General features: G+C 35.6%; 1 protein-coding gene and 1 long non-coding RNA gene across 8 annotated transcripts in view; one reads left to right on the top strand and one right to left on the bottom strand.

Moving 5' to 3' along the window:
• VPS54 (VPS54 subunit of GARP complex) overlaps positions 1–27,481 on the bottom strand; it is a 96,127-nt gene that overhangs the window by 56,050 nt on the left and 12,596 nt on the right. For 4 of the 6 annotated variants that reach the window (XR_010405663.1, XR_010405662.1, XM_064572430.1 and 1 more), the window contains exons 2-6: positions 19,969–20,061; positions 18,408–18,563; positions 16,432–16,637; positions 3,656–3,734; positions 2,038–2,072 (exon numbers count right to left, since the gene is read on the bottom strand). Coding sequence is in view for 4 of the 6 variants with exons in the window: in XM_064572430.1 (XP_064428500.1) it covers positions 2,038–2,072; positions 3,656–3,734; positions 16,432–16,637; positions 18,408–18,543 (456 nt within the window). In the remaining 2 variants the exon portion in view is untranslated. The remainder of the gene's footprint in view (positions 1–2,037; positions 2,073–3,655; positions 3,735–16,431; positions 16,638–18,407; positions 18,564–19,968; positions 20,062–27,481) is intronic. The other 2 variants (XM_045884902.3, XM_045884903.3) reach the window with 2 other exon arrangements.
• LOC135361759 (uncharacterized) overlaps positions 141–27,481 on the top strand; it is a 38,643-nt gene continuing 11,302 nt past the window's right edge. For both annotated transcript variants that reach the window (XR_010405664.1, XR_010405665.1), the window contains exons 1-2: positions 141–250; positions 23,435–23,505. This is a non-coding gene — a long non-coding RNA (uncharacterized LOC135361759). The remainder of the gene's footprint in view (positions 251–23,434; positions 23,506–27,481) is intronic.

The following is a 27,481-nucleotide window of genomic DNA, read 5'->3' as shown; positions in this document are numbered from 1 at the left end:
AAGTTTTAAAACCAAAACAAATTCAATTCTATGAAAAGATCACTCTTTCCTTTACATACCACATCCATCTGGGCACAAAGTCCTACCCATTGTATTTTCTATAAATAAGACTTGAATGCTCTCTCTCCTCTACATCTATAGCATTTCGTCGGTGCAGCTCTTCATTATCTCTGGATTACAGTAAATGGCTATTTATTCATGTCCTTCCTCAATCTCTTCCCTATACCGCTGTCAGATGTACTTTTAAAATGTAAGTATAAATGAATTAACTTCTCTGTTTAAATCTCTCAATGGATTCCCATGACCTAAGGACCAAACTCTTTAGAATGGCATCAAAGGCCCTTCATTTTTTTTTAACTCCCTCACCAATTTGTATTTTGCCACTCCCACTATTTACAAGTTACATTCTAGCAATACTCAACTTCCATATCCTCTTGTGCTTAATTATCTTTGTACATGCTTTCAGCCTAAAATGCCTTTCCTGCTTATTTTCTTAGAGAATACCACCAAATCAAAAGGGCAAACATTATCTCTGTATGAACACTTACCCCATCTCTGAACACATCAGTCGCCCCATCTCTGAATTTAAGTACATATGCCACATATATTTATGTATCTCATACTTCACAAAAATTATTTATTGAATATATGTATCGCCCCCTGGAGATCATATGTTTCTTTAAGACTGGATTTATAGCTAATTAATCTTTGTATCTCCAGTACCTAGCATAAGGCCTGAAACATGGTTTAACTTAATTTCTATGCTATATTTTATTATATTTACTGATCCATTTTATCTATATCCAAAAATTAGTATAAAGTGATAGGGAAAAACTAACTAGGGGCATGAGTGTATTTTCTAGTCCCTGCTTTAGTATAATTAAAAGTACTGATTAATTCAATGAATATTTACTGATGATGTAACCCTTATGCTAGGCACTAAGGGGGAAACAAAGATAAATTATTACATAGGTCCTAATCCCAAGGATCTTTAGTCCAATGGTTGTGATAAAATATATACATAAATATCTTAAAAGAAGAAGAGTGACAAATGCCTTAAAAAGAAGGCACAAATCTACATTAAATACTATGGAAATTCAGCAAGGGGCCAATTATCTTCAGTTGGAAAGAAATGTATTCATGTAAAGTTGCCATTTAAGCAAGAGAATGTAAAGAAAGAATTAGATATGGGGAGGTGAGGAAAAGTCTTCCAGGCTAAAGGAACAGTGCAAGTAAAGAACAGAGCCTGCAAAATAGTTTGGCTGAAGTAAAGAATGTGTAAAAATTAGTAAGCAAAAGTTGAGTGTGACTATGATGGAAATGAATAATCAAGGGCCTTAAATGACAGAGTTTGAATTTTATTTTGTAGTAATCAACTACTTTAAAAATGACTGCCTTTTTGTTTCTGTCTGCTGTCTTTCTATGTCTTCTCACCTTAGAGAGCAGTTATCACAGACCTCTTAGAGAATCTAATTAATGCAATAGACTCTTTCCCCGGGGGGGAAGAAAACATCTATTACACATCTCTCTAAAATTTTTCATATAAAGGACATGTCTCTGAATAATTTGAAGGGGTAGTAACATCAATAAAATTCTTTCTCAGAATGGAGAGACTTAGGGCGCCTGGGTGGCTCAGTCATTAAGCGTCTGCCTTCAGCTCAGGTCATGATCCCAGGGTCCTGGGATCGAGCCCCGCATTGGGCTCCCTGCTCAGCGGGAAGCCTGCTTCTCCCTCTCCCACTCCCCCTGCTTGTGTTCCCTCTCTCGCTGTTTCTCTGTCAAATAAACAAAATCTTTAAAAAAAAAAAAAAAGAATGGAGAGACTTAAACATATTTGTAGATTTCAGTAATGAAGAAGAAATTGATGATGACAAAACAAAGAAGAAAAGTGATGCACAAAGTCCCAGAACAGGCAAAGTGGTTAAAGTGTAAGAAAGTCAAATGAAAGCTTCTTATAAAGCAAAACTAAAGATACTAAAGATTATAAAAAATTAAAGATATTAAGAAGCAGTATTCTCATTTATTAAGCTTTGTTACCTTAGGTACTTGCTCCAGATCTGTCCTGGATTTATCTATTAAAAAAAGGAAAAGAGAAAATATGATTTTTTTTATACTTGTTTTCATTTTATTCCATAAAATATACTCACCAACTAGATCTCAGGTCCTTTCCAAAACTAACCTTCCTGGGTTGGACTCCATGCCTTCCTGCCTCTTCTGTGAGCGTGCTTCATCAAATACCCTGCCTCTGCCTCTTTCCATATCTTCAGCCTCTTCCCTTCTAATAGTTCCTCTCTGTGTATATACATGCTCAGTTCTCTTCCATTAAAACAAACCAAAAAAAAAAAAAAAAAAAAGATAAAGACAAAACCCAGGGCCTGGACTAGGCTAAGGCAAGGGAAGCCCTCCAGTACAAAACTTAAAGAAGCACTCACTCTCAGGTTATGCAAATGTGTCTCCTGCCTCATCTAGTGTTGACCATGCAAAAACATTCTTACACTCTACTCTGTTCTCTCAAAACCCTATAACTCAAATCCTCAAGTCATATTCACAGTGGTAGTCTCCATTTCTTTCTCTTGTACTCACTCTTTAATATATAGGATTGTGTTTTCTCTAATCACCACTTCAAGTCTGAATGCCCTCCGTAAGAGATCCTAAATTGTGAAATCCACAGAAACTTCTCAGTGTGTAAACTGATCATTACCACCAACTGACTGGCCACCAAAACCTGTGCTTTGATCTCTAATGTATCTCTCAAATGCCTAAATTCCTCTCCATCTTCATTATAACTGCTATTGGGGCCATATGATTTCTCACGTGTATTACTGCAATGGCCTCCAACCATCTCTTTGCCTCCAGTTTATCAACATCCTTAAATTTGTTTTCCACAACTGTTTTCACGGTGAAATGTATAATCATAAATCTGATGTCTGGTTAAAAATATTCTGTGGCTCTGTACAGCTTTTAGAAAAGAAAAATTCCTTAGCATGGCATACAAGGCTCTTCAGGATCTGACCCCCCTGCCTACTTCTTCAGCCTCACTTCTTACTCCCAGTAGAGCCAACATACTGAACTCTTGCAGTTCTTTGAACATGGTCTGTTCTTTTTTTTTTTAATTTTGACTCTATTGCTTTGCATACATTGTTCCTTCTTCCTGGAAGGCCTTTTCCCCACATAAATCTTTCTCAGCAGCTAGTTTAGAACACAGGCAATCATCAACTCTAGAAGTTTTCTAAGGCTTAACAAATTAGGAGCTCTATACCATCTTGCCACGCTGAACTTACTGCTTGATATACAGGGCTTCAATTGTTGGTTTATTTATGTAACCCTACTCAGGAGACTATCAGCTTCTTGATGACAAGTGCTCTTTGTTACTCATCTATTTTTAAACAACAAGCAAAATACCAAGCACCCAGATGTTAAATAAATATTTGTTGAAATGAAGGATAACACTACAATGAGACCCACGGTTTTTCTCTTAAAAGCTTTTGGAAAAGATTACGATCATAGGCTATAAAAATCTCACTAAAAATAAAAATTATAGGTATAACAGCCATCAAGGTCCCAAAATTAAGATTTTGTTTGTTGATATTTATGCTATGCTACAAGTATCACGTATTTAATCTCCACATTGTCTACAAATAGCACATATTCATACCATGAGTATATAAGAGAGTCCTGTCAAAGGTATCTTTAGAAGGACAAATATTCTTGCATCTCTCATGTATCTTCTCTCTCTATAAAAAGACAAATAACAAAATCAATGCTATGTAGCAATATGAATATTCAAAGCATCAAAATGTTTCACAAAAGAATATACCAAATTAGTTCTACAATTTTTAATGTGAAATCACTAGCCTCTTGAATTTAAACACAAATAAGTATGTTTAATAAACCAATACAAGCTCTATGAACATCTATATGCTTATACTCATCCCATTTTACATAATTATAGTAAAATCTCCATAATTTTAGCATGAAGTGGGAATGCAAATAAAAAATCCTTATTTATAGAACAGAAATCAATTGAAAATAGTTTTTTAAAACAAGCAAGAAAATGTGAAAACCTATATACCTAAGACAGGTTATTAGTTGACACTGAGTCAAGAAAGAAAGAAAGAAAGAAAGAAAGAAAGAACGAAACCCTACACTGATTTCAGATTAGATGGTCACTAACAACAATTTTATCTTTTCAGAGATACCATAAATTAGGACACATAGGGAAAATGGAGAATGGAAAGGAAAAAACACTGAGCTAGTAGTGTTCAGAGTCCTAACAGCAACTGTGGCAGGAACTATAGGATTGTCTTCCAACATAGCTGTACCATTTTGCAGTCATACCCACAATGAATAAGAGTTCCTATCAGTCCACATTCTTGCCAGCATTTGGTGCCGTCAGTGTTCTGAATGTTTGTAATTCTGATAGATACATAACAACATCTCATTGTTGTTTTACTTTGCAATTCCCTAATGACGTATAATGTTAAGCATCTTTTCCTATGCTTATTTGCCAGCTGAATGTCTTCCTTCATGAGATGCCTGTTCATATCTTTTGTGCATTTTTTTATTATGGCAAATACATATAACATATATGCCTTTAAACTTACCACTTAAAACTCTTAGTGATGTTGACTATCATTCCATATACTTACCGGTCATTTTTACATCTTCTTTGGAAAAATGTCCACTCAAGTCCTTTTCCCATTTTTTAGTTGTGCTGTTCTGTTGAGTTTTAAGAGTTATTTGTGTATTTTGGATACCAATCCTTTATCATACAGTGTCTAGCCTGTATACATTCTTTTATTAGTGTCTTTCACAGAGAAGTTTTTAATTTTAACCAAGTCCAACTTCTCAATTTTTTGTTTCATGGATTGTGCTTTTGATGCCATTATCTAAAAAATTATCACCAAACTCAAAGTCATGTATTTTCTCCTATGTGATCTTCTAGTTTTACAATTTTGCATTTTACATTTAGAGCTACAATTCATATTGTGCTAATTTCTGTGAAAGGTATGGGTAGTCTGTATCTAGATTCTTTTTCTTCCCTTTTTTTGGGGGGGGTTGGGCAGGTATATGTCTAGTTGTTCCAGTACCATTTACTCAAAAGCTACTGAGTTACTTTTGTACCTTTGTCAAAAATCAGTTGATATATTTGTGTGGGTCTATTTCTGAGCTATTTTGTTGCTTTGATCTATATGTTGTCTATTCTTTCACCAATACCACACTGTCTATAGTACTATAACCTCACAGTAAGTCTTAAAGTCAATTAGTTGTCAGTCCTGCAACTTTGTTCTTCAATACTTTGTTGGCTATTCTCTTTTCCCTTCCTATATAAACTTTGGAATTAGTTTCTTGGTATCTACAAAACAAATTGCTGGATTTCAACTGGGATTGTGTTGAATCTATAGACCAAGCTGGGAAGAACAGACATGTTGACAATATTGAATCTTCCTATTTACATACATGGAATCTCTCTCCATTTACTTAGATCTTCACCAATTCCTTTCATCAGTTTTGTAGTTATCCTCATATAGATCGTGCACATATTTTGGTAGATTTATACCTAAGTATTTTATTTTCTTTGGTGCTAATGTAGATGGTGCTGTGTTAACTTCAAATTCTAATTGTACATCACTAGCATTCAAGAAAGCAATTCACTTTTGTAGTATTAACCTTGTATCCTGCAATCTGGTTATAACTGCTTATTAGTTCCAGAAGTTTCTTTTCTGATTCTTTGGGGTTTTCTACATAGACAATCATGATATCTGTGAATAAAGACAGTTTTATTTCTTCCTTCCCAGTGTATATACCTTTTATTTTATTTTCTTGTCTCATTGCATAGTTAGGGTTTCCAGTATGATGTTCAAAAGGAGTGGTGAGAAGGGACATCCTTATCTTGTTCCTGATCTTAGTGGGAAAGCATCTAGCTTCTCATAGTTGCAGGGGTTTTGTAGATATTCTTTATCAAGTTGAACTTTCCCTATATTCCTAGTTTGCTGCGAGTTTTTATCATGAATGGGTACTGAGTTTTGTCAAATGTTTCCTCTATATCTACTGATACGAACATTATGATTTTTTCTTCTTTATCTTGTTAATGTATGGATTACACAAATTGCTTTTTGAATATTGGATCAGCCTTGCATAACTGGAATAAATCCCACTTAGTTATGGTACAGAATTCTTTTCATACATTATTGGGTTTGATTTTCCAATATTTTGTTAAGGATTTTTGCATCCATGTTCATGAGAGATAATAGTCTGTAGTTTTCCTTTTTCATAATGTCTTTGTCTAATTTGAATATTAGGTTAATGCTGCCTAAGAATAAGTTAGAACGTATCCCCTTTACTTCTATTTTCTGGAAAAGATCATAAAGAACTGGTATAACTTCTTACCTAAATGGCTGGTATAATTCACCAGTGAACCCATCTGGCCCTGGTGTTTTCTATTTTGAAAGGTTATTAATGATTCAATTTAACACATACAGTTTTATTTGGAGTGTCTATTTCTCGTGTAAGTTTTGGGATTATGTCTTCCAAGGAATTGATCTATTTCATCTAGGTTACAGAATTTGTGGGCATAGAGTTGTTCATAATATTCTTTTATTATCTTTTTAATGTCCGTGAGATCATTAGTGATGTGCCCTCTTTCATTTCTAATATTAGTAATTTAAGCCTTTTTTATTGTTATGTTAATCCCCATACATTACATCATTAGTTTTTGATGTAGTGTTCCATGATTCATTGTGCATAACACCCAGTGCTCCCTACTCAGGAGACTGCAGAACGTGCCCTCCTCAATACCCATCACCAGGCTAACCCATCCTCCCACACCCCTCCCCTCTAAAACCCTCAGTTTGTTTTTCAGAGTCCATCATCTCTCATGGTTCGTCTACCCCTCTGATTTCCCCCACTTCATTCTTCCCCTCCTGCTATCTTTTTTTTTTCTTAACATATATTGCATTATTTGTTTCAGAGGTACAGATCCGAGATTCAACAGTCTTGCACAATTCACAGCGCTTACCAGAGCACATACCCTCCCCAGTGTCTATCACCCAGTCACCCCATCCCTCCCACCCGACCCCCCCACTCCAGCAACCCTCAGTTTGTTTCCTGAGATTAAGAATTCCTCATATCAGTGAGGTCATATGATACATGTCTTTCTGTTTGACTTCTTTCGCTCAGCATAATACCCTCCAGTTCCATCCATGTCGTTGCAAATGGTAAGATCTCATTCCTTTTGATGGCTGCATAATATTCCATTGTATATATATACCACATCTTCTTTATCCATTCATCTGTTGATGGACATCTTGGCTCTTTCCACAGTTTGGCTATTGTGGACATTGCTGCTATAAACATCGGGGTGCACGTACCCTTTCGGATCCCTACTTTTGTATCTTTGGGGTAAATACCCAGTAGTGCAATTGCTGGATCATATGGTAGCTCTATTTTCAACTTTTTGAGGAACCTCCATACTGTTTTCCAGAGTGGCTGCACCAGCTTGGATTCCCATCAACAGTGTAGGAGGGTTCCCCTTTCTCCGCATCCCCGCCAACATCTGTCGTTTCCTGACTTGTTAATTTTAGCCATTCTGACTGGTGTGAGGTGGTATCTCATTGAGGTTTTGATTTGGACTTCCCTGATGCCAAGCGATGTTGAGCACTTTTTCATGTGTCTGTTGGCCATTTGGATGTCTTCTTTGGAAAAATGTCTATTCATGTCTTCTGCCCATTTCTTGATTGGATTCTTTGTTCTTTGGGTGTTTAGTTTGATGAGTTCTTTATAGATTTAGGATACTAGCCCTTTATCTGATATGTCATTTGCAAATATCTTCTTCCATTCTGTCGGTTGTATTTGGTTTTGTTGACTGTTTCCTTTGCTTTGCAAAAGCTTTTTATCTTGATGAAGTCCCAAGAGTTCATTTTTGCCCTTGCTTCCCTTGCCTTTGGCGATGTTTCTAGGAAGAAGTTGCTGCGGCTCAGGTCGAAGAGGTTGCTGCCTGTGTTCTCCTTTAGAATTTTGATGGACTCCTGTCTCACATTTAGGTCTTTCATCCATTTTGAGTCTATTTTTGTGTGTGGTGTAAGGAAATGATCCAGTTTCATTCTTCTGCATGTGGCTTGGGTCCAATTTTCCCAACACCATTTGTTGAAGAGACTTTTTTCCATTGGACATTCTTTCCTGCTTTGTCAAAGATGAGTTGACCATAGAGTTGAGGGTCCATTTCTGGGCTCTCTATTCTGTTCCATTGATCTATGGGTCTGTTTTTGTGCCAGTACCATACTGTCTTGATGATGACAGCTTTGTAATAGAGCTGCAAGTCCGGAATTGTGATGCCGCCAGCTTTGCTCTTCTTTTTCAACATTCCTCTGGTTATTCAGGGTCTTTTCTGGTTCCATACAAATTTTAGGATGATTTGTTCCATTTCTTTGAAAAAAGTGGATGGTATTTTGATGGGGGTTGCATTGAATGTGTAGACTGCTCTAGGTAGCATAGACATCTTCACAATATTTGTTCTTCCAATCCATGAGCATGGAACGTTTTTCCATTTCTTTGTGTCTTCCTCAATTTCTTTCATGAGTATTTTATAGTTTTCTGAGTACAGATCCTTTGCTTCTTTGGTTAGATTTATTCCTAGGTATCTTATGGTTTTGGGTGCAATTGTAAATGGGATCGACTCCTTAATTTCTCTTTCTTCTGTCTTGTTGTTGGTGTATAGGAATGCCACTGACTTCTGTGCATTGATTTTATATCCTGCCACTTTACTGAATTCCTGTATGAGTTCTAGCAGTTTTGGGGTGGAGTCTTTGGGATTTTCCACATAAAGTATCATATCATCTGCAAAGAGTGAGAGTTTGACTTCTTCTTTGCCGATTTGGATGCCTTTTATTTCTTTTTGTTGTCTGATTGCTGTGGTGATAGTGGACATCCCTGCCGCGTTCCTGACCTTAGGTGGAAAGCTCTCAGTTTTTCCCCATTGAGAATGATATTCGCTGTAGGTTTTTCATAGATGACTTTTATGATATTGAGGTATGTACCCTCTATGCCTATACTCTGAAGAGTTTTGATCAAGAAAGGATGCTGTACTTTGTCAAATGCTTTCTCTGCCTCTATTGAGAGGATCATATGATTCTTGTTCTTTCTTTTGTTAATGTATTGTATCACGTTGATTGATTTGTGGATGTTGAGCCGACCTTGCAGCCCAGGGATAAATCCCACTTGGTCGTGGTGAATAATCCTTTTAATGTACGTTGGATCCTATTGGCTAGTATTTTGGTGAGAATTTTTGCATCCATGTTCATCAAGGATATTGGTCTGTAGTTCTCCTTTTGGATGGGGTCTTTGTCTGGTTTGGGGATCAAGGTAATGGTGGCCTCATAAAATGAGTTTGGAAGTTTTCCTTCCATTTCTATTTTTTGGAACAGTTTCAGAAGAATAGGTATTAATTCTTCTTGAAATGTTTGGTAGAATTCCCCTGGGAAGCCATCTGGCCCTGGGCTTTTGTTTCTTGAGAGATTTTTGATGACTGCTTCAATTTCCTTAGTGGTTATAGGTCTGTTCAGGTTTTCGATTTCTTCCTGCTTCAGTTTTGGTAGTTGATACATCTCTAGGAATGCATCCATTTCTTCCAGGTTATCTAATTTGCTGGCATAGAGTTGCTCATAATATGTTCTTATAATTGTTTGTATTTCTTTGGTGTTGGTTGTGATCTCTCCTCTTTCATTCATGATTTTGTTGATTTGGGTCCTTTCTCTTTTCTTTTTGATAAATCTGGCCAGGGGTTTATCAATCTTGTTAATTCTTTCAAAGAACCAGTTCCTAGTTTCGTTGATCTGTTCTACTGTTCTTTTGGTTTCTATTTCATTGATTTCTGCTCTGATCTTCATTATTTCTCTTCTCCTGCTGGGTTTAGGCTTTATTTGCTGTTCTTTCTCCAGCTCCTTTAGGTTTAGGGTTAGGTTGTGTACTTGAGACCTTTCTTGTTTCTTGAGAAAGACTTGTATTGCTATATACTTTCCTCTTAGGACTGCCTTTGCTGCGTCCCAAAGATTTTGAATAGTTGTGTTTTCATTTTCATTGGTTTCCATGAATTTTTTAAATTCTTCTTTAATTTCCTGGTTGACCCATTCATTCCTTAGTAGGATGCTCTTTAGTCTCCATGTATTTGAGTTCTTTCCGACTTTCCTCTTGTGATTGAGTTCTAGTTTCAAAGCATTGTGGTCTGAAAATATGCAGGGAATGATCCCAATCTTTTGGTACCGGTTGAGACCTGATTTATGACCTAGGATGTGATCGATTCTGGAGAATGTTCCATGGGCACTAGAGAAGAATGTGTATTCTGTTGCTTTGGGATGGAATGTTCTGAATATGTCTGTGAAGTCCATTTGGTCCAGTGTGTCATTTAAAGTCTTTATTTCCTTGTTGATCTTTTGCTTAGATGATCTGTCCATTTCAGTGAGGGGGGTGTTAAAGTCCCCTACTATTATTGTATTGTTGTCGATGTGTTTCTTTGCTTTTGTTACTAATTGCCTTATATAATTGGCTGCTCCCATGTTAGGGGCATAGATATTTACAATTGTTAGATCTTCTTGTTGGATAGACCCTTTAAGTAGGATATAGTGTCCTTCCTCATCTCTTATTACAGTCTTTGGTTTAAAATCTAATTTGTCTGATATGAGGATTGCCACCCCAGCTTTCTTTTGGTGTCCATTAGCATGGTAAATGGTTTTCCACCCCCTCACTTTCAACCTGGGGGTGTCTTTGGGTCTAAAATGAGTCTCTTGCAGACAGCATATCGATGGGTCTTGTTTTTTAATCCAATCTGATAGCCTGTGTCTTTTGATTGGGGCATTTAGCCCATTTACATTCAGGGTAACTATTGAAAGACAGGAATTTAGTGCCATTGTATTGCCTGTAAGGTGACTGTTACTGTATATTGTCTGTGTTCCTTTCTGGTCTATGTTACTTTTAGGCTGTCTCTTTGCTTAGAGGACCCCTTTCAAGATTTCTTGTAGGGCTGGTTTTGTGTTTGCAAATTCCTTTAGTTTTTGTTTGTCCTGGAAGCTTTTTATCTCTCCTTCAATTTTCAATGACAGCCTAGCTGGATATAGTATTCTTGGCTGCATATTTTTCTCATTTAGTGCTCTAAAGATATCATGCCAGTCCTTTCTGGCCTGCCAGGTCTCTGTGGATAGTCTGTTGCCAATCTAATGTTTCTACCATTGTAGGTTACATATCTCTTCTCCCGAGCTGCTTTCAGGATTTTCTCTTTGTCTCTGAGACTCGTAAGTTTTACTATTAGATGTCGGGGTGTTGACCTATTTTTATTGATTTTGAGAGGGGTTCTCTGTGCCTCCTGGATTTTGATGCCTGTTTCCTTCCCCAAATTAGGGAAGTTCTCTGCTATAATTTGCTCCATTATACCTTCTGCCCCTCTCTCTTTCTTCTTCTTCTGGGATCCCAATTATTCTAATGTTGTTTCATCTTATGATATTGTTAAGCCTTCTTTTTTGACCTTGCTAGACAGTTACCAATTTTATTTATCTTCTCAAAGAAAATCTCAATTTCACTGATTTCTGGTCTCATTTTTATTATTTCTTTTCTTCTGTTTTTTGTTTTCTTTTGTTTAGTATGGTTGACACACAATGTTAAATTAGTTTCGGGTACACAACATAGTGATTCACAATCTACTTACTTTGGATTTAATTTGTTCTTTTTCTGGCCTCCTGTGGTGAAAACTTAGATTATTAATTTTAGATTTTTTCTTTCCTAATATATGCATTCAATGCTATTAAATTTCCCTCTCAGCAATACTTTCACTAACGCACACATTTTGATAAGTTTCTGCCAACATTTCCTTAAGCTCACTGATTCTTTCCTCTGCCATTTCAAGTCTATTGATGAATCCATCAAAAGCATTCCTCATTTGTGTTTATTTCTAGCATTTCCTTTTGATTCTTTCTTATAGTTTCCATCTCTCTGCTTACATTACCCATCTATTCTTCCATGTTGTCTACCTTTTCCATTGGAGCCCTTAGCATACTAACCATAGTTATTTTAAATTCCCAGTCTGATAATTCCAAAAATGTTGCCATCTGAGTCTCATTCCACTACTTTCTCTCTTTAAAACGGGGGGGGGGGGGGGGGAGGGTTCTTCTTGTTTTTAGTATTTATTGTGCCTTTTCTTGTTCCATGCCAGATATGATGTACTGGATAAAAGGAACTGAGGTAAACAGGTATTTAGTGTGAGGTTTTATATTTATCTGGCTAGGCATTAGACTGTATTTATTGTTTGTTGTAGCTGTAGGTGTTAAAGGCTAAAATTTCCTCTGGAGTCCTTGTTTTTGTCTCTTTTGCTGTCTTTACAAACTTCTTAAATAAAGTCTGAGACATGCAGTTTTTTCACAGTTGTATTCCCTTATTATTATACAGGTGCCCTATTTATATGGTGGTAAAATGTGGGAGGAGGGGAATCATTCCACAGACCTGTGATTAGGTTGTTGTCTTTTAGTGAGTTTGTGCCCCTGTGCTGTGACCTTCAAAAAGCTTCTAAGTTGTTGATTTTGTTTGTTCAGATTTTTTCTTTCGAAGAGTAGAAGCTTCCAGGTTCCCTACATGCTGAACCAGAAGTATTTTAAGTATTTTTAACTTTTTAAGAAACCACTAAACTGTTTTCCAAAAAGGCTGTACCACTTTAACTTCCCAACAGTGTATGAGAGTTCTAGTTCGCCACCAGGGCTGACAATGGCGTAAGGCAAGCAAGCAGCCACAATATTTAAGACGGCACCTATTCTTAGATCCTGGTGCCCTTCACATTTTACACCTTGGGCACCTCATTGGCCTCATCCTAGTACTGGCCCCATCCTTCACATCCTTAACAATTGAAAGAATATGTGTAAACATGCTATTGTTTTTTCCTTAAATATTTGGTAGAAATCAATAGTGATGCCATGTGGACCTGAGTTTTCTTCTTGGAAAGCTGTTTAACATCAATTTCTTTAATAACTAAAAGGCTATTCAAATTATCTATTTCTTCCTGAGAGAGATTTGGTAATTTGTGTCATTCAAGGAATTCGTCAGTTCATCTAAGTTGCTGAATTTATTAGCATAAAGTTGTTCATAATATTTCATTATTAGTCTTTTAATTTCTGTAGAATCTGTAGTGATGGCATCACTCTCATTCTTATTATTGGTGATTATGTCTTTTTTCTTCCTGAATCAGTATTGCTAACAATTTGTCCATTTTATTGATCTTCAAAAAGAATCACTTTTAGGTTTCACTGATTTTTCTCTACTGTTTCTCTATTTTCTATTTCACTGATTTTGACTTTGATGTTTCTTTCTTCTGTTTATTTTGTTTTAAATTTGTTCTTTTTGTAGCTTTTTAAGGTGAAAGTTGAGGTCACTGATTTGAAACTATTCTTCTTTTCTAATATATGCATTTACTGCTATAAATTATTCCCTAAGTACTGCTTGAGCAGCATGCCATAAATCCCAATATGTCGTGTTTGCATTTCCATTTAGTTCAAACGTGGGGGTTAGGGAGACACCAATACCCCATAATCAAAAATCCAATAACTTTTGACTCCCCAAACACTTAACTACTAATGGCCTACTGTGGACTGGAAGCCTGAACAGTAAAATAAACAATTAATTAACACATATTTTGTATATTATACATATTACATACTATATTCTTAAAGTAAGCTAGAGAAAAGAAAATAATATTAAGGAAATCATAAGGAAGAGAAAATACATTTGCAGTACTATAACTGTATTTATTGAAAAAAATCTGTATATAAGTAGATCTGTGTGGTTCAAACCCACATTGTTCAAGGGTCAATGGTTCTAATTTCCTTTTCCTCTTTTTTTTTTTGGAGCTCAAAGTGGGGCTTGAACTCATGATCAAGACCTGAGCTGAGATTAAGAGTCAGACACTTAACTGACTGAGCCATCCAGGTGCCTCTCCTTTTCCTCCTTGACCCACATTTTATTTAGAAGTATAAATTTTGGTTTCCAAATATTTGTGGATTTCCCACACACTTTGCTGTCAATTATTTTATTTTAATTTTTTTTTAGATTTTATTTATTTATTTGACAGAGAGAGAGAGAGCGAGAGCAGGAACACAAGCAGGGGGAGTGGGAGAGGGAGAAGCAGGCTTCCCACCGAGCAGGGAGCCCGATGTGGGACTCAACCCCAGGACCCTGGGATCATGACCCGAGCCAAAGGCAGACGCTTAATGACTGAGCCACCCAGGTGCCCTGCTGTTAATAATTTCTAATTTAATTCTATTGTGGTCAGAAAATATACTTTGTATGACTTGAAGCCTTTTAAATGTATTGAACGTTTGTTTTATGGCCCAGGTTGTAGTCTAGCTTGATAAATGTTCCATGAGCACTTCACGAAAAAATGTATTCTTCTGTGTTGGGTGGAATGTTCTTTCAATGTGTTCTTTCAAGTTAAGTTGGGTTAACTGACAGTGCTGTTTAAGTCTACCATATATTCACTGGTTTTCTATTTGCTTGTTCTATTGTTTATTGAGAGACAAGTATTGAAATCTCCAACCATAATTGTGAATTCATTTATTTCCTCCATAAAGTTCCCAGTTTTTGCTTCATGCATTTTGAAGCTCTGTTTTTACAGACATAAATGTTTAGAAATACTAATCTTCTTGATTAACTTAACACTTTTATCATTATAAAAATAAACTTCTTTAGTAACAGTTTTTGCTCTGAAATCTACTTTGATACTAATATAGTCATTCCAGCTTTCTTTTGACTGGTGTCAGCCTGGTGTATCTTTTTCCATCCTTTTAAGTGTTTTGTGTCTCTGTATTTAAAGTGCATGTCTTATAGATAGCATACAGCTGGGCCTTGCTTCTTCATCCAATCTCACAATCTCTAACTTGTAATTGGGGTGCTTAAACATTTACATTTAATGTACTAATACGATTAGGTTTAAGTCTATCATCCTGATGTTTATTTTTTGGTCTCATCTATTCTTTGCTCCTTTTTTATCCCTTTTCTATCTTTGTTTAGATTGAGAATTTTTTTTTATTTCATGTTATCTCTTCTGTTGGCTTTTTAGCTGTAACTGTTATTTTAGTGGTTGCTTTAGGGTTTATTGCTTATAACCCTTGTTAGAAATATAAGCTTTATAATGGAGGGAATTGGTATATTTTGGTCTCTCTTGTATCCCTAGTGTTTTGAACAGTGCCTGGCACATGGAAGGCATTCAATAAATATTTGATCAATAAATGGATAAATGGAAAAGCCAAATTGTAGGTTATGAGGCATAAGATTACAAAAAGAAAGCATACTAAAGCTCATTTACCTAAACATTCAGACAGATGTGATTACTGAAAACAGAACACAAAAACTCTAGACAGCATATAACAATATACATTATATAAAAGTAAATAATAATTACAGGTTCTGTACAAAAATATTAGGTCATACTAAAAATGAACCAAATACTGCATAGTACCAATGCCAATAATATAACCATATTTAGCCTATTTCCAAATCATAAAAGAACAAAGTAATCAAGTGAAACAAAGTTAGCTAAATGCAAATTAGGTTTGCTAATGAAAAAAGTATAAAAAGGGATATTATAAAAACATAAATAATTATCCCCTATCCAAACTTCCAGATGTAATATAAAGCATGGTCACTATAGTTAATAATACTGTATTGAATATTTGAAAGTTGCGAGAATAGATTTAAAAAATCCTCATCACAGGAAGAAAAAAATTCTTGTTAAGTATGTATGATGATGGATGTTAACTAGCCTTATTATGGTGATCATTTTGCAATATATATATATATATCTCAAATAATTATGTTGTACACCTGAAATTATATGTCAATTATACCTCAGTAAAGAAAAAAATTTTAATATCCCCTTTAAAAATGAGTTTTTTAAGGACCAAAATGGTAACCAAAATTATATTGATAATACTCACTAAAAATCAATAACAAGCCTTCTTAAACTAAGCAATACATTCAGTTCTTGCTCAGAACTGAGTTTAGAGCAAAATATTACGTCTAAAGATATTAAGACTATCTACTAAAGCTAGCATACTCTATAAATTTTCTGTGGTAAATGAGACACAGAAACAGTTCTACTCTGCTCATTTCTTAAACCTCACAAACCATCTGGGTTTTATTGGCCTAAAAAAAACAATTTTCTCCTTGGTAGGTAGGGTGGATTTCATGAGGAATCTTAGCACTACTAGTAAAGTGCAATTCCAAAAAATCACTACAGTAAGAGAAATATACTTACATATATCTAAGAAATGAATTAAATACAACCCAGGACAGTAGCATGTATACAGACAGAAAAGAATACTATAGCCTCATCAAAGACTATTGGTCAAAAATCTACAATAAATCAAACTAAAGATCTTTCTATTCCTTTTGATTAGGTATTACCTGAGAGATTTCCTGTTGATAAACTGTAAAATGTTCCTTGCTGATCTGTGGGAGGTAGAATGAAGGTATGACTTCAGTGTCCACAAAGTCCAATCCCCATGTTTTTGTGAAGAAGTCAGATTCTCTTTTTGCTAATCTAGGATCATTTAATGCTGCTGGAAGGTTTACTTTGGAATGATATATAGTCCATCTATGTTGATCTGTAACTAGAGATGGGGCAACACATAAACTATTTGAATCATCTGCAAAAAGTAAACAAGAGAACTCTGTAGACTAAGTTCTACATTTGAAAGTACATCCTAGAAAAATAAAAATGCTTAGTTTTACTCTATACAGAGTAGAAACAACTCTTCTGTACAAACATTTTAACGAAAATCAATCTGATTAATAACCTTCAGCTTTCAGCATCAATTGCCAAGGGAAGGAAAAACATAAATAAAATAAAGAATATGCAAAATTTGAGAGTTATAGTTGCAGTGTGGGGTGGATGGTAAAGAAAGTCTTTCACTAATTCCTTTCCTTAATGTACAATTTCTCTTTCCTTTTTCAACATCAAAATTCTTCTTCCTTTCTATTGTATATCTTCTATCCTTTAATACTCCAGATTTTTCACAAATACCTTTTTTCTCTTGTATTAAGGCAGACATGCCAGGTTCTAATACCCTTTGTTTGGCTTATAAACAGATGACAGAAATGCTGCTGTGGCATCAACCATAGAGGAAAGAAAAATATATAGTCATTCTTGTTATTCATGGTAGTTTTGTTCTATAAAGTCACTGCAACAATTAGCAAATACTGAACCACTGTTCCTAGGGGAAATACAGGGTTAGGTACCTTCAAGCCCCTGGTCACAACATTTTCATCAACCGACCAATACATAATCTTATTTTGTGTATGTTTCTGTTTAAAGACACCTTATTAAATATATACTGTTCATTCATTAACACTGAACTCATAGCTTATACCACTGTAACTCATAACTCATACCTGAATGAATTTTCTTCATAAGACACATACATTGCAGTCTTTTTGTACTTAGAAACACTAGAAAGCTCTCCAGCACTACATTTCGGAGACATTTTAAACAGCAATATCACCAATAAAAATCTCAAAAATGCAAAAAATGTGGCACTAAATAGACCACAGAAAGGACACTTGTTTAGAGCATGAGAGCTAAAACAAGAAGGCAGAGCGTTGTCTTGTTCAACCTTAGCTAGGGACATGTGCATTAGGCAATTCAAATTTTTCATTCCTCTGCATATGGCTGCAAATGACCACAAAAGTACCAGAAGTATTGATTTTGGAGTTACAAATAAGTTTTAGGGAGTAGGCAAATTTGCAGACATGGAATTCATAAATAATGAGGCTTTACTATACTGTGTCTAACTAAAAAGCTTTAAATCAGTAGTTTCATTTTCAAAACTTTTTTTTTCAGTTTAGCAAGTAACTTCTTCTATGGAAATGCATGAAAAGAACTATATTCCAATTTCCTAATCAACTTACTTCCAAATTACCTCTTTAGTTTAACACTGTAAAATTTACTCTTTCAGATACAGCTGACCCTTGAAAAACGGAAGGGTTAGAGACACAGACCCTCCCCTCCCTGTGAAGTCAAAAATCCACATATTTAAACTCTCCCCAAACGTTACTGATAGCCTACTATTGACTAGAAGCCCTTCCAAAAACTTAGTCAATTAACACATATTCTGTATGTTATATATATTATATACTGCATTCTTACATGAAAGTAAGCTAGAGGAAAGAAAATGTTACTAAGAAAACCATAAGAAAGAGAAAATACATTTATAGTACTGTATTTATTAAAAAAAAAAAATAGCTGCATATAAGTGGGCCCATGCAGTTCAAACCCATGTTGTTCAAGGGTCAAATGTATATGGAATCTGACTACTCATTTAAAGATAATACAAATCCTCAGTAAAAATCCTCAACAACAACAACAACAACAAAGGTATTACCTGTGGGTTCCTTGGGACATACATCTGGCAGTGACTGCACAGGTCGAATGTGTTTTGTTGGGTCTACCTCTTTTTTAAAGAAAACATCACTGCTGCTTCCTTGAGGCACTGGTGAAGAACTGTGGCTTGAAGCCATTGCATAAAATCACCACTCAACTGAAAACAAGTAACAAGTAATAATCAAGCATTTAACACAAATCAAAATTCATCTATAAGTATTATGTATGCCTCAAACTTCCTTTGAAAAAGACACCTTATCCAAAATCCCTCAAGGTATAAGTACACAATTTGAATACTCACTATTAACTGTAAGAGTCACTCATAATATTTAGTTTACTAAGAAAGTTATTTGTCCTTGTTTGAAAAGTATTCTCCCCGAAGTGAAATATCCTTAGTCTTTTTTTTTTTTTTTAAGATTTTATTTATTTATTTGAGAGAGAGAGAATGAAAGACAGAGAGCATGAGAGGGAGGAGGGTCAGAGGGAGAAGCAGACTCCCTGCTGAGCAGGGAGTCCGATGCGGGACTCAATCCCGGGACTCCAGGATCATGACCTGAGCCGAAGGCAGTCGCTTAACCAACTGAGCCACCCAGGCGCCCCTATCCTTAGTCTTTTATCCAAAGTGGAAATAGATACCAAAGCTGTAACCGATATATATTAAAGATGAAAACATCTATTCATTCAACAAGTATACAGTAATTATGCATTATAGCAAAATGGATAAGTGAATGGGCTTTTGAAGTCTGACTGCCTGGGTTCTTCACTTACCCGCAGTATAATCTTAAGGAAATTTACTTCACCTTTGTGTGCCTTACCTCATCTGTAAAAATGGAGAAGAGATCCCATTTCATAAACATTTTGTAAGATTAAATGGAAGGGATATATGTAAAGCATTTAAAACAATGCTCATCTCAAAGTTAGTGTTCATAAATGTTAGTTATCATTATGATTATTATTACTATGTGGACTGTCACTATATTAAATGATTATTAAAAAAGCAGGATTCTTCAAGGTGCCTACAATTACATTAAGTAATCAAAACAATCCAAACACTAAGGAAAACACAAGTTAACCTATGTCTACATTTTTTAGTAAGTCCTGAAAGAATTTGTGGGGCAAAACAACATAATATAGGCTACAGTGTCAGGTAAAACTTTACAAATGAAGCAGTACATAACCTGGATACTGAAGAACATGTATTATCCTATTATTGGAGGGTAGGTAATATTATGCTGCAGAGCATATCTATCAAATAGCAGGTATTCAATAAACATTTTTCAACAAAGGAATAAATATAAATAAACATAAACAGAAGTTTATGGCTGAAAGGGAACTTAGAGATCACCTAGTCTAAATGCAAGGCCCTGAAAGACTAGGTGGCTTACAAAGACACATGTGTTTTAACCAATTAAAAAAAGAAGAAGAAAAAAAAAGCCTCGTAAGGAATTCTGGTGAATGCAATAAGAGTAAGAAATAAAGAGCAGAGACGTAAGGCTAAGAACGGTGACAAAAAGTTCATCTACTCTAACTCCCCTTTAGTTTAGCAGAAAGCTAAAACTTACATTTCCCAGACTTCTTTGAATATCTGTCACAGTCCTCCTAATGCAAAGGAAACACATCCAATTACACCACTCACTGAGACCATAAGAAACAAGCTGTTAAGAAAATGCACAAAGATAAATAACTTCCTCACGGCCCCTGAACAGAAAGCAAACAATACCATACAAAAAGGTTAAGGGACATGGAATAATCATAAGACGTTGTGGAAACTGACATGGCTCAAGTAAAATGTTTGCATTGGGAAGTACTAACAAATCATCTTTTATTTACATACACACACAGAGTATGGCCAAATGAATTAGTCAGGGCCTTGGTTTGCAATGCCTGTTGCATTTACATCCATTCACATTAAGTGTATGGTTGTTTCTGTATAAAAGCATCATATATTTGAAAGAGAAAAAATACCTAAAGGATAGGAAATACTATATAATACATAATCCTGTATAGTAAATGTTAAGTAAGGACAATTCTAAATTTAACATTAAATCTATTTAACTTTTGTATTAATTTTATCAAATAAAATGGCTAAACTAAAAACATTTTGACATTTTAAAGAGGGAAGCTACAAATATTTGGAAAATCTATTTATGTTGAACGCCCACTGCTTGATGTCAGATAAATTAAATATTGATTCCAACATTAGTACACTACTATTTCAATTTATTTTTACCATCATGTCAGCAAGAAGAAATCCCAAGTGCCATCTCAGGAAGCCAGAAATACTTGAGGAGATGGGGACTTAAATAAAAACATTTCTGGACTCCTATAAATTATTTCACTTTCTGGGGGGCGGGGGGGAGGTCACCTTATTTATTCCTTAAAGAATGTGAATTGGGAATATATGCTGATTTTTTTTTTCCTATACCTCTCCTAATTCTTATGAAAAGAGGGAAAATCTCTAACTATAAAGAGATTATGTAAAATTAGGGGACTGCCTATATAGGTGAGTCCCAATTTTAAACCATTTGACTCTCCATTTCCTTCAACCATCCTAAGTTTACTAAGATTTCCCGACAGTAAGAACCAAACTTTGTATTTATGACCACATAAGTACGGTGCAGATACTTGGTATGTGCAATCATTGGTAATAAAACATTATGGATTTATTTATAAGGCATGGATGCATAAACAAATATGGCAAATCCCCATGGCCTCCAAACCAAACAATTTCATCAAAAAAATAATCTTTCATTGAAAAGCTAAAGAACAGAAATGATGAAGCATCCTAGCAAGAAAGTTTCAGTATAACCTAAGAATAGTTCGTCTACCCAGAAAAAAAAAAATTAGCAAAAATAAAAACAAAAAACACAGAACAAGGGAAAAGGAAAGCTCTAAGCACTAAATGCAGGTAACCTCTGATTTTTAATACTTCCACTTGTAACTACATCTAGAAACAAATTTGGAATGTAATCAGTAGTCACCTACGATAAGAATCTATAAGTCGCTCTACCATTCTTCACATAATAATCTTTTCATGATTGTAACAATACCATACTCAACTATTATCTTCTCTTGAAGCCTTCTCTGGTTTCTCACACTTAGTTACCCTTTATGTATTTTTTTTTAAAGATTTTATTTATTTATGAGAGAGTGAGAGAGAGAGATAGCACTCATGCTAGCACAAGCCGGTGGGGGGGGGGGGCAGAGGGAGAGGAGAAGCAGACTCCCTACTGAGCAGGAAGCCCGATGACATGGGGCTCAATCCCAGACCCTGCGATCATGACTTGAGCCCATGAGCTGAAGGCAAACGCTTAACCGACGGAGCCACCCAGGCGCCTCTATGTATTTCTATTTTGCAATAATCATACTGAAATTTTGGTCTTTATGTAGGTCTTCTCTATTAGACTATGAACTTCCTTATGTTTCCATTTTCCTGTGTATTCTATGTTCCTAATGCAATTCCTGGCACACAGACAGTATATAATAAATACTTTAAAGATGAATGAAATGGGTGGTGTGTAGAACAGATCAGAAGAGAGATGTTAGTTAAGACAGCTACCGATAATCCTTAAGTGAATAGATAAGAGCATGCAGGGGTATGGGATGATAAGGAAAGAAACACATTCATTACAAAAGAATTTCCAAGGATGAGTAAAATCAGAAGCATGTGACTGTCTTTCTCCCAGCTAAAAATATCTTTTTATGTTAAAAGTTAGGTTAAAAGCTTCTAAGAAGGATTTGTAAAAAAGGACAAAGGATCAAGTTAAAGGGGTTCTCACTGGCCACATGGGGGACAATTTGAGCACTCAAAAAAAAAAAAGCAACCTACTTGAGCGTAATCTACTAGATAATAAAAATTAGCAAATATAGAGTGACACGTAGGGGAAGAGAAAGAGATGAGGAAAAGGGGGTGGAGTGGGATAAAGAAAGGAAATGTCTTCTTTACAAAAGAAAGCCAGTAATAAATGTAGAAGGAATGATTCAATTAGAAAATCACCATTTTGTAACCCCAATGTAAAAACCAATTCAGGCAAAAATCATTGATGTATGCTAAAGTTATTAGGTGAAAGGTTGTTCAGAAAGAGAAAACTCACCTGGTGCCAAAGTGACCCCCACAGATTACTTAGCAATGCAAAGGGGAAAATATATCTTAAAAATCTGGCTGTCAGTACCTTAACTAAGTCATCAAAACTTGGCATCACTGACAATAGTATGACAACTTAATATTATGTGATTCATGAAATGATGATATAAAATAAATTCCATCACCTATGAAGCATTCTCACCAAAAATGCTTAAACCACTCTAATTAAGCCTCTAGACCAGGGTTAAGCTTTTTTGTCCTGTGGATTCCTTGGCAATCTGGTGAAGTCTACGGACCCCTTCCCAGAATAATGTTTATAATGCATAAAATACATTAGAGATTACAATGGACAACTGTACTTAAACTTTTTAAAATGCAATACAGTAATTTTTTGCTTCTCAATTAATGCAAATCTTAATTTCTAAGCAATAAATGAACATAAGTATTTCAAGGTACCTGCAACAAATTAACGTGACATGAAAATATTTGAAATTTCTACTGGTAACAAAGTCACAGGTAGTGCTAACACCCCTGTGAAGGATTACCTACATTCATAATTAAAGGAAATGCTAAAATCCAGTTAAAGCAGGGTTTCTCCACCATGGCACCACTGCCAGTTTGAGCTGAATAATTGTTATTGGTTGTTCTCCCCCCATACATTGTAGGATCTTTAGATGTATCCCTGGCCTCTATCCACTTGATGCCAATAGCATCCTCTTCTCCTCCCCCCCACGCATAGTTATGACAACCAAAAATGAGTCCAGACAAAGCCAAACATGCTGGAATGGGAGAAAAGAGGGGAGAGGATAAAATCACCCCAGGTGAGAACCACCAAGTGAAAATAAAGATGATCATCTGATGAATGAACATATGGACTGATCTAAGGTGCCAGTATCAATTCTTAAAATAAGTATTAATAAAGGTTCATTTCTTTTTATCCTTAGCTAAAAGAAAAGAATAATCCTTAAACCGGGTGAAACCTAACAAAGGACTTTGGACTTGATCCACAAGACTGGTGAGTCATTACAGACTTTAATCTGTTACTCTAGGAGATTATCAGTACAGAGGGCCAAGTACAGAAACTAAGAGGACTTGAACATTTCTGAAGAAATAAAAGAAAGATATAGGGTTCCCTAGGTGGCTCAGTCAGTTAAGCATCTGACCCTTGATTTTGGCTTAGGTCATGATCTCATTTCTTTTTAGGTCATAGGCTCTGCTTCTCTCCTTCTCCCTTTGCCCCTCCCCACCACCACCGTGCGCATGAGCGGGCCTGTTTTCTCTCTCTCTAAATAAATAAATAAATAAATAAATCCTTAAAAAGGAGGGGCAGAGCACCTGGGTAGCTCAGTCAGTTAGGCGTCTGACTGTTGATTTTCGCTGGGGTCATGGTCTCAGGGTTGTGGGATCAAGACCCATGTTGGGCTCCATGCTCGTGCACGGAGTCTGCTTAGCATTCTTTCTCCCTTTGCCTCTGCCCCTCCCCCTACTCATGCTCTTTCTCTCTCTAAAAATAAATACAATCTTTAAAAAGAACAAGAAAAAGAAAAAGATATAAAGAAAAGCTTGTGATAAAGAAGGAACATAACAAGAAGGTGAGAGAAATACCAATTCAGAATTCACAAATAAAAGGAAAAAAAAAAAAACATCATTTAGGTTTGCAACTAGGCCAGTCACATCAGAAACAATGTGAAGTCCAACAGTGGGGGTGGATGCCAGACTGCAAATGTTGAAGTGGAACCCACAACTATATGATCAACTAATCTTTGACAAAGCAGGAAAGAATATCAAATAGAAAAATGGCAGTCTTTTCAATAAATGGTGTTGGAAAAAGTGGACAGCAACATGCAGAAGAAACTGTACCAATTTCTTACACCTTCACAAAAATAAATACAAAATGAAAGACCTAAATGTGAGATAGGAATCCATCAAAACCCTAGAGGAGAACACAGGCAGCAACCTCTTCAACCTTGGCCGCTGCAACTTCTTGCTAGAAATGCCTCTAAAGGGCAAGGGAAACAAAAGCAAAAATGAACTATTGGGACTTCATCAAAACAAAAAGCTTCTGCACAGCAATGGAAACAGTCAACAAAAGTAAAAGTCTACCTACTGAATGGGAGAAGATATCTACAAATGTCTTATCAGATAAAGGGCTAGTATCCAAAATCTATAAAGAACTTATCAAATTCAACATCCCAAAAATAAAGAATCCAGTTAAGAAATGGGCAGAAGACATAAACAGACATTTCTTCAAAAAAGACATACAAATGGCTAACAAACACATGAAAAAGTGCTCAACATCACTTGTCATCAGGGAAATACAAATCAAAACCACAATGAGATACCACCTCACACTGGTCAGAATGGCTAAAATTAACAACTCAGGAAATGACAGATGTTGGCAAGGATGTGGAGAAAGGGGAACCCTCCTACTCTGTTAGTGGGAATGCAAACTGGTACAGCCACCCTGGAAGAGGTTCCTACAAAAAGTTAAAAATAGAACTACCCTATGACCCAGCAATTGCAGTACTAGGTATTTATCCAAAGGATACAAAAATAGTGATTAGAAGGGGCACATGCACCCCAACGTTTATAGCAGCAAACATGGGAAGAGCCCAAGTGTCCAACAACTAATGAATGGATAAAGAAGATGTGGTGTATATATATATACAATGGAATACTACTCAGCCATCAAAAAGAATAAAATCTTGCCATTTGCAACGACATGGCCAGAACTAGAAAGTATTATGTTAGGCAAAATAAGTCAGTCAGAGAAAGACAAATACCGTATGATTTCACTCATATGTGGAATTTAAGAAACAAACAGATGAACAAAGGGGAAGGGAAGGATAACTAAAATAAGATAAAGACAGAGAGGGAGGCAAACCATAAGACACTCTTAAATATAGGGACAAACTGAGGGTTGCTGGAGGGGAGGTGAATGGGGGAATGGGGTAATTGGGTGATGGACATTAAGGAGGGCACTTGATGTAATGAGCACTGGGTGTTACATGCAACTGATGAATCACTAAGTTGTATCTCTGAAACTAATACTACACTATATGTGAACTTACGTGAATTTAAATAAAATCTTGAAAGGAAAAAAAAAAAGTTGGAGTGGAATAGGTAGGGAAATTAAAAGACAATGGCTATACTTTCAAGAGACTCAATTATGAGATTACAAAACAGAATATATAGTAAAATCCAATTTGATATAAAAACTTTATATAGCTCCCCATATATACACATAATGTATTAAAAGGTATACAACAAAACATTAATTATCTGCTTAGTGGCATTACAAGCCTTTCCTGACCACCGTATCTAAGCATATCCTCTCCCTTCCCTTCCCCCCATCCAACACACACACCCTGATTCTCTATCACTGGCATTACAGTTTGTGATCTTTATAGTACTTGCTCAAATTATAATTGATTATGTACCTGTTAATTTTCTGTCTCCCCCACTATACTGAAAACTTATACTTGTTTCATTCACCTTCCTATACTACACTTAACAGAGTCTAAGCAATCGGTAAAAGGCCTGAAAGTTCAATGAATGAATGACAAGGGAATGAATATCATGGATAAAGAGGTAATAAGCACAAATAAGCCACTAACAGTGTCTTATGTAAGTTCATGTACATTCAAAACAAAAACATACAAAGTCAAAAATACATTATCTTGTTTGTACATTACCTGACTTTCTAAAATTATATTCTAGATTCTCTACATTCTTGTAATACAGTGTATATAATATACTTAAGAAAACTGGCCATAAAGTGAGTTAGGTATCTATTATTTATTAGTTGTGTGACCTTGACAACTTTCTTACCTTCCTATCTCCTCATTTGTAAATGGGAGAACAACAGTATCTTTCTCACAGGAATGTTGTAAAACTTAAATGAAATATAACTTACATAACCTATGTAAACTCATGGCACAATAATTGGCACATAGGAGACATTCAATAAAAAACTGCAACTACTACTATTTATTATTATAAATATCTTAAGTATTAACATTTGGACTATGCCATACAAAGTTTTAAAATCAATTTTAAACTTTAGGTTCCTGAGCCTCCTCTATTGGTGTCCTTTGCTTGAGTGCCCCTAGTTTGTGGGGAGAGGAGGCAACAAACTTACATGGGCAGATATAATTAACTATCAGAAAAGTCGCCAAAGAATAGAACAGTGGTCCTCAAAGCCATACTAGTAAAAGGAGAGAAAAAATATTAGAAAATGATGTTGAAACTAGAAAACACGTGGTCTAGAACAGAAGCAAGTTTAATGACAAATATTATGCAAGAGAGGAAGGAGGAGGGAAGGAAGGCAAAGAGGCTAGAAATGATTTAGAAAACATCTGGATAAAGGTCAAAATTGAATCCATGGGAGTAGAGTGGATGAAATAAAAATTACAATCTCTGAGTTGGAGGGGGACTTTAAAAGATAATCTGGCTCAACTTTCTACCTACTTTATGAATCTTTTCTACAAAGGGTCTTTTTTGCCTCCATTTGAAAACTTTTAACAGTGGAGAACTGACTACTTCAAAAGCAGATTATTACTGTAAAATACCATAATTGCTTTAGGAAAAAAATTCCTTCCTGTATGTACAGAATCCTGCCTCCCTGAATTTTCCACTGCTATTCCCAGTTCAATTACATTATAGGAATAAAAGAAAATACTTCTAGTCATAGGAAGATAATATTACAAAGAAAAAGTGCAGGAAAAAAAAGAGGGCTAATGAGAGCTCAGAGAAAGGGGTAAGGCAAATACATTTACAAGGAAAGGAGAAAGAAATCAGAAATACCATCCTTATAGATGCAAGGGAGAAGTGTCCAGGAAGGGTGTGTGAACAGTAGTGTCAACATGACGCAGAGAAAGAGGTCAAGGTTACTGACTTCAGTAAGGATACTGAATTAGAACAGTATTAGGACAGTGGTTGGGGCAGAAGCCATACCCCAAAATGTTAAGTAAGCAATGAAGTAATAAAGG

This window comes from Mirounga angustirostris, unplaced genomic scaffold (genome assembly GCF_029215605.1).
Source record: "Mirounga angustirostris isolate CCGP_5_RB_7025 unplaced genomic scaffold, mMirAng1.0.hap1 SCAF_10, whole genome shotgun sequence".
In the NCBI taxonomy this organism is placed as follows: Eukaryota; Metazoa; Chordata; class Mammalia; order Carnivora; family Phocidae; genus Mirounga; species Mirounga angustirostris.
The sequence above is the reverse complement of the archived record's forward strand: the minus strand, read 5'-3'. Positions and strand labels throughout refer to the sequence as shown.